Consider the following 8148-nt stretch of genomic DNA (forward strand, 5'->3'; position numbering starts at 1 on the left):
TCCATGACATGTATAAGTATAGAATTTGTTATCCGATATGTTCTTCTTCAATGTCCTTATTCATAAATGTAATGAGCCCACATTTGAATTTTAGTAGGTGTTTTATCATTTATACAAATATATGTAACCCATATTACATCCAAAGATTTCTGACTCTCGCTTCCACTTCTGCAGCTTACGACACAGCATTAATCAGAGTTGGGAAAAAGTCTTCATATTGCAAGTTCACGTAAAATATAAAGGCATGTCCAAGTTTTTCCTGGAATCCTCAGATTTCATTCAAGCTCCTTTCAAGTCCATAACTATAATACGGGGTCCATACTGTTAAGGCTTTTCTCCAGAGCACAATATTTCCAAGAGAAAGATCACAATACATAACAAAAGTTGCCATTTCATTATAGTTTCAACTTTGTTTGGTGATCACCATCATCTACCTTTGAAATTGTATTTATTGATGCTCTCATAACTTTGTCTAAGAAATCATTTAATACATTTCTGAGCTTTTTTTGGTAAGATAATATCAAAATCTTCAAATCCAAAGACATATGTTCTCTGTCGATGGAACCATTCGGTTAGTTTGAGAAGAGCAATTACTTATATAATTGTGTTTGAATTCATTGAAAGATTGGCTGGCTGGGAAATATTTAGGATATCTAAAAGATTTTTTTGTTTAAATCAAGATTAAGTTACTTCATTTGTGGATGTTGCTAATCGGAAGGAAGTACAGTGTTCTGATCCTTTGAGTATCCAAAGTATTTCGTTGGGCTACAATTTGTTTTTCTTCAAAATGAAAAATAAGAGTTATATTCTGATGTATGACTTGAGAAAATGAACTTTATATGTAGCTTTTGAAATTTAACAACATAACTTTAAAACTCAAACTTTCGAAGTTCAGCAACATAACTTTAAACTTCTGAATCCCTTTAAGAATAGAGAATGTCGTTAAAAAAAGTCATTTTTAAAATGGCTATAGAAGTAAAAAAAAACGCCCATTGAAGACTGAAACTTTAGAAGCATAATTTTTTCTTTTAAATGCAACAGAAGAACAAATTAACATTTCACCCTAAGAATTGGACACCCTAGTACAGACGCTATAATAAAAATTATGAAAAGGTTGCCCTTTTTGTGACCTTTGACCTTTTTATGACCTTAAAGCTGTACTTTATAAACTTAAAATGTTATATAATTATTGCTCTAAGGTTAAAAAGGCTTTAAGGATCACAACATTCGCGAGTTTCTTCTTATTATTTCGAAAAAAATACGCATTCATGGGTGAAAAAGTAATTTTAGGATTAGGAGGGAGGGGTTTGGCCGGAAATTATTATTATTTTTTTTTTTTTTCAGAATGCTTAAAAAATCATGTCGCATCCAAAAAATTTGGCTAAAATTGAATTTGATTTTAACGCCCCCCCCCCCTCTACTTTAAGTGTAACGACATTTTGCTTGTTTTTTTAGCCATACTTTTATTTTAATTTATACGATACATTAACAAGGGGATATTTGAACAAATTTTGAGATTCGTAAACCATTATTTGTTAATAATTTAAATATCATTTTGATATGAAGGAGGGCTTTATTATTTTTTTCCTTGTTTGAACAACAATTAAAAGAGTTTCGTCTGTATTTTTTTAAGAAGCCCTTTTTGCATGTAAATAATTAATTGTTAAGTAATAGTCAGCGAATATATTATAAGCAAGTTTTGAGACTTAAAGATTCATTAAAAAAATTATCATTTTAAAAGGAGCTGTTCAAATTTGGAAAACATGTTAAGCCTTCGGTTTAATGGGTTAACGTTCGCAAAATGCTAACAAGAGGAGAAGAGAAGAAATTTTTTTATTAATATATTTATTGTCTTTTTAAAATCATCGGTAGAGATATATATATCTTGTATATAGCAACTTTCACATGAAAATGAGGGTGATTTTGATTAAACTCCACGTCTCGCTCCAAAGTCTAAACTTAGTTGTATTTCAAAAAATTTGTTATTTTGACAAAGGTTGGTCCTACCATTAATTCCTACGTCCTCCCTTATACGATGTGATAACAGAATAATGTATCAAAATAGAGGTACCACAGGCGTCTCTAATTATAGATTTTTTTCAAAAATCTAGGACGTCCCTGGGTAATGTCTAAGGTTAATAGAAATACAAGGTTATACTGTAACGCTTTTCCGACTAATATTTGACTTCCACCATGTTTTTTTAATAGTGACGTCAAAGAGTATAACCGTGACCAAGAGTAAATGTATATCGCCTTCCTTAGCTGTTACTATTAAGAGTACTGGCGTTAAACTCTATGACGTCAAAAATTTTATGTCTTGCCGAGCAGTTTGTACGGTATATCGGTTAGTACTCAACTTTTTTTCTTTGAACCCATTATGGCACCCCCTGAATGAACGGCACCTTTAGCATTTACCTATCTTGCCTATGCCACGGGTCGGCTTGCTAGTCATTAGGGTTACTTTGAATAAATATGTATTTTAGAGGAGGGAGGCTATTGAAAATAAATTGAAGGTTGTCTTGAATAAAGATAATACCTCTAGACACTTTTCGAGGCTACCCTAAAAAACTGCCTGGAGACAAATTTGAAGCTGTTCAAAAGCAATTTGAATAAATTGGACAATATAAGTATTTTATAACAATTGAGAACATCATTTTTACCAGTATAATGAAGCTTTGTACATTTCAGGACCCCTGGGCTTGCCTGTTACTTATAGTAAGCTACCCCCTTGAGGCTCATTTTTATGTATTGAAAAACAAAAAGAGATTTATATATTTATGAGTATTTTGTAGGTTTTACTTTTTATACTAGATAAGCATGAAATGCATAAGTAAATAATTCAAAAATGAACGATTGAAAGGGGAAAAAAATGAACAGAAAGTTTTTACAAAATGAACGATTGAACAGAAAAAGGGTGAGGGAGTACAAGCCTGTATATAGGTATAAATCCTGGACGTCTCGAGTTGTCCATGTATAAATATACATATAAAAATGACATCGGTAGAAGAGTTGCTCTAACAAAAATATCATTTATATCTACATATACGCATAGACAAGGAAATCTATAGTTAGACTTCCTTGACTTAGACCTTTATGGTATATACAGTATACCCACTACAGATGTAGTAACCTACGTGTTACGTGTTAAGACGTGTGTTTGCACGATAGATGTGATAACCCGCCTTAACATTTAATAATGATTAAGTAGTGAATGTTTGTAATGACCTTTAATGTTTCATACCCTGTAAAAACTAATTTCATCAATATTTTCTGTGTTTGCATTTTTTAAATCATTAATTAATTATTTAGGGTTCTGAATCTCTTAATATAACTAAAAAATATCGGTTTTTTTACATACTACCAATAACAGAGTATATAAATATAAAACATTTTACTTTGCACCGTTCAATTTACAATCATAAATTATTATTCACTGATACTTACTAAACATTTATTATCTGGTTCGCAGACAGTTTACAATTTAGTATTTCTACAAATAATAAAATATAGGCAAAGTATCTGTAATTTTTAATTTTAAGTTTAAAAAATAACCCAAGGCTATATCAAACATAAACTTATAGCCCTTAAAAATAACTTAGTGACAGTATTTGACTTTTGTGTAGTTCATCTTCTGATCGGATGAAGACATTTTATCAATAAATTAAGAAACCTGTGAATGCATTTTTCCACTCAATAAGGAGTGTTTCGAAGGAGAGGATCAAGAACTACATAACAACAACTCATCTGGTTTGAGGCTTTAGGAAGAGATGGGGGATCAACAAATGTGCCGAGGTATTTTGAAAAAATATTCGAAGCATTACACATGTTGGGTAAATTGTTGATGAGGGGGATATCTACTTATCGTCAGACTTATTTACAGCTAATATTATTACATATTATGATATGTAATAATAATATAATATAATACTAATATAATTACATAGAATATAATATTAATATAATTACATATAATATTATAACATTGAAATTTGTGTCTACAGTTTATAGACTATTACCCATTGAATAGAAATCAAAAGCTCTGGATGGATTTATTGATTATGAATGGTCTATTTTAAATGATAAACTAATTTTAGATATGTAAATACTTTATGTAGGCATTTTATAATTATGTTTTTTTCAACATCTGTAAGTTGGTTATTTTGAGTATTTGTTTGTTTTAGAGGATAGTGATGTTACTTTTATGTGTTTACTTTGAGGACAATAAACTACCCTAACTCTGGGCCAAGAAAAAAATAAAGAAATGACAGCTAATTTAGTGAAGTAATATATCATAACTTATTCCATATTTCTTATTCGGGGAATCTCCAAAAGTAGGAATTTTGGGGAATTAATAGAATTGTCGAAAAAAACAGTATTAAATTGGAAATTTTTAATGTTGAAGGCTAGAAATATAAATATTCTATATTATAATATATTTTCTAATATACTAGTACTTAAAACAAATTAATTAATCTACAAAATATTTATAATGTGACTTAGATGTTATAGCATTGAATACGTGTAAATAATATCCGCCTTATACGATTGAAAGTTCGTAATATCGAGAATAAATGTATTTCTTTATTGGCTCTCTTATCTCTCAGTCTCAAATACGAACAGAAATAAATATTTAGAATTTTGTTAAAAATGACAATTTTTTATATTGGAATAAATTCCCCTAATCCTTTATGTAGAAAAAAGTATCATTGCAAAGACATTAAAGTAGCTATAAAATTGATTTTTTATAAATAAATAAATCCAACATTTATAAAAGTAGTCCACTCAAAGTAATAGACCTGGAATATTAGACTCACTGTTCCCTGATAGCCTTCTACTTTCCATCTCTTTAATTAAAGACAATTAAGACCCCCCTTTCCGTTCTCCTAATATGTTTGATCAGGGACAGTACCATAAAACAAAGATTTATTGTGCGGAAGTTATAATTAAATGAACTGTAGAAAGAAAATATTTATTTTTTTAGAATAATGAATATTAAAATATATTTGCGATGGGGAACAGGGGGTTAAAAGGTACAGGTTCATCAGTGTATTCAGAAACTTAATATCTAATTATTAGAGTTTGAAAAGTAAAAATTATCATATATTGTCTTTTAAAAGTATTCGGAACATTTCGAAATCACATAACCTACTCATTTGAAAATTCCCGAAGCAATGTTTTTATCATGGAAGTTTTCAGAAACTTTCCAACTCTACTTATTTCTTCGTTAGCAAAGTTATATTAAAATAATATTAGTTACTACAAAATTAATATCATTACAGTAATATATTTATCACTAACACGTTATCTGCTAATAGACAGATAACTTTTTATATACAATACATATACTTAATAATATATGTAATTTATATATAATTTATGAGATTTAAGGTACTCATAAAAAACATCATTCAAATTGTATAAAAATTAATAATATCTGTTAAGATCATGAAAAAATTGTGTCATTGTGTACCCTGTAGTATTCCATCATCCATTCGGGAAGAGGACTAAATGTGAAGACTAATCCTCCATAGAGATTAATAGCTATAGTTGTTGTAATAATGCAGATTATATTCATTACGAAGCCGATTTTCATCATATGAAATTGCGATATTGAGGAGGCATCATATACCAATGCGTTAGGAGCTGTAGCTACTGGAACCATAAAGGCGTATGAACTGCATATTACAGTTGACGTCACTAAAAGGTGAAAAGATCAGATATATGCATACAGAATGATCACAGTAGTTTACATACCAAAGTAAAGAGGACTTTCACACATAACGGTAGACAAATCCACAAGAATGGGAACCATAATACTGGCCGCAGCTGTATTTGACATAAATTCTGTACCAAAAGTCATAATAAAGCAAAATATAAGGTTAATAACCCAAGGTGTTATTGAACTCATTGAAGATCTCAATCCCTTTACTAGCCATTTGCTTAATCCCGATTCGATTGTTCCCTCAGCCATAGCAGTTCCTCCACCTAATAAGAACATTATACCCCAAGGAAGTTTTTTTTCTACAGCCTTCCATGTAATTAAAGCTTCCGAACTCTGAGGAATATCATTCCACTTAATGAATGGCCAAAAAACAAATTTTCTTGGAATTAAAAACATGATTATGATCATTAAAAAAGCCGGCGTTGAAGAAGCAACTGATACTTCCGGAAATAAATTACTCCATCCAGGAAATATCTTAGGGGTTTTAAAAAACCAAAGTAGAACAGTAGTAGAAAATATAATAGTTATTAAAGCTTCTCTACCAGTGATGGAGCCCAACTCTTTTTTCTTATTTTTTAATATTTTAGCAGCCTTTTCATAAGCCAAATCTTGTGTTATTTCTTCACCTTCTACCTAGAGTTTAAAACTTTAATCACGTTGTAATTATTTACAAAAACACGATCATACTTGTACTATTTCAGCCTTTTCATATTTTGAAAATCCAAAACTAAAGTATAGCCAGATTCCAGCAAAGCATAAATTCACAAGCATAAGAGGAATAGCAAACATTGCCCACTTAATGAAAGAAATGCCTGCGGCAGAACCAAATTTTTTTTCCAAAAGTGCCGGAGCAACCAGATTTGGAGGAGATCCCGTAAGAAATCCTGTACCACCAATGTTTGAAGAATAAGCAACAGCCAATAACAATCCATTAGTATACTTCTCCTGCATCATAGCATTTTTCTTAATTGACGTTGAATCTAAGATACTTTTTAGGACTGGAATCATCATAGCCGTAGTTGCAGTATTGGACACTAAAAGTGAAAGAAAACCAGTCACGGCCATTATTCCAAAAAGCAATCTCTTTGGCTTGGGGCCAGTGACATTCAAAAAAGTTATCGCTATCCTTTTATCCAATCCACTATCTTCAACTGCAATAGCAAAAATAAGTCCTGCTAGAAAAAGACTGTTTGAAGCCGTCAAATAGTTTGGAGATACTTGACTCTATTAGATGAAATAAATACAATTATATTTAAACATTAAAAATATAGGACACTTACTTACTGTAGATTGGATCTCAAATAATGGGAAGAGTACCAAAGGTATAAAGGCTGTTACAACAATAGGTATGACTTGAAAAAACCAAAAAAATGCCATAAGCAAAACAACGTATAGGCATTTACATTCCTTGGGCTTTGTATCATCAATAAATAGTACGGGTAGTAGAGATATCGGTATTAAAATTGCCAGATACGTCCGGAAAAAAACAAATGAAAATGGACCAAAATGGCCTGAATAAAAGTTTTGTCCCATTTTTGAGTATATACACAAAAATAGGTAGTTGTTAACTTATATAAAATCACATATCATAGTCAAAACAAGATATAAATATTCCTTTTCACAGATAAAATAATCATTTTAACTCATTAAGTTCTAAAACGCACTAACGCATTTAATAATATATCACATGTAAGTACTCAGAAGGACTCAATAGATATAGCCAGGACAGGTAAATTAATATATAAACACAAGTTTTAGTGGGGATAGCCGATAGGCGTACAAGTGTTTGATCTTGTACGTAGTACATACTATATCAAAGGTACATACATGCATATTAGTGCTGGTAATTATGACTCTTTTTATTGAACTGAATCCCTTGAATCAGAAAAGTTCTAACCCCCCTCCCCCCAATAAAAATAATTTCCTACGATTTTTTGGAATGATTCAAGTTTGTATTGAATTAATATTACAAAATTTTGAAAGAATAAATTTTAACGGAAAAATTGTAAATTATTAGATATAAATTTATTTAATATATTGTGGATTATTGAATACTACATTACGGTATTCAATCAGATCGAACAGCATTTAATCCAAGTTAGTATTAAGTAATACATGCTGGATGACTTTTGTTGAACTTAAACCATTTTTGTGTTCAGATATTATTTGTCCTATCTTGCTGAAGACACGTTCCGATGAGACGATGTAGCAATAATGCAGTCTTTTTGATTGATTCATCAAGTCTAAGATAAATAATCCGTCGACTTTTGCAGCAGATTAAGGGGTCTGAAGTTCTTGATAATCAAGATTCTGCTACAAAAGTACGAAGTTCTAAAATTGCATGTGAGGAGGCATTATAATGTTACAAATTCTAACTGTAACTAATTCGAAATTGGACGTCCTCACTAAACATGAATTTGAAGGGA

At 30.5% G+C, this 8148-nt stretch overlaps 1 protein-coding gene across 1 annotated transcript; it reads right to left on the reverse strand.

Moving 5' to 3' along the window:
• Positions 1-5264: 5264 nt before the first annotated feature.
• LOC121131855 (Na(+)/dicarboxylate cotransporter 3) lies at positions 5265-7460 on the reverse strand. Its single transcript, XM_040727246.2, has 4 exons — positions 7007-7460; positions 6410-6946; positions 5755-6355; positions 5265-5697 (listed from the first exon to the last, which is right to left on the reverse strand). The coding sequence occupies exons 1-4, from the start codon at positions 7253-7255 to the stop codon at positions 5444-5446; spliced, it is 1641 nt and encodes a 546-aa protein (XP_040583180.1). The 5' UTR covers positions 7256-7460; the 3' UTR covers positions 5265-5443.
• Positions 7461-8148: the final 688 nt, after the last annotated feature.

This window comes from Lepeophtheirus salmonis, chromosome 1, assembly GCF_016086655.4.
Source record: "Lepeophtheirus salmonis chromosome 1, UVic_Lsal_1.4, whole genome shotgun sequence".
NCBI classification, from domain to species: domain Eukaryota; kingdom Metazoa; phylum Arthropoda; class Copepoda; order Siphonostomatoida; family Caligidae; genus Lepeophtheirus; species Lepeophtheirus salmonis.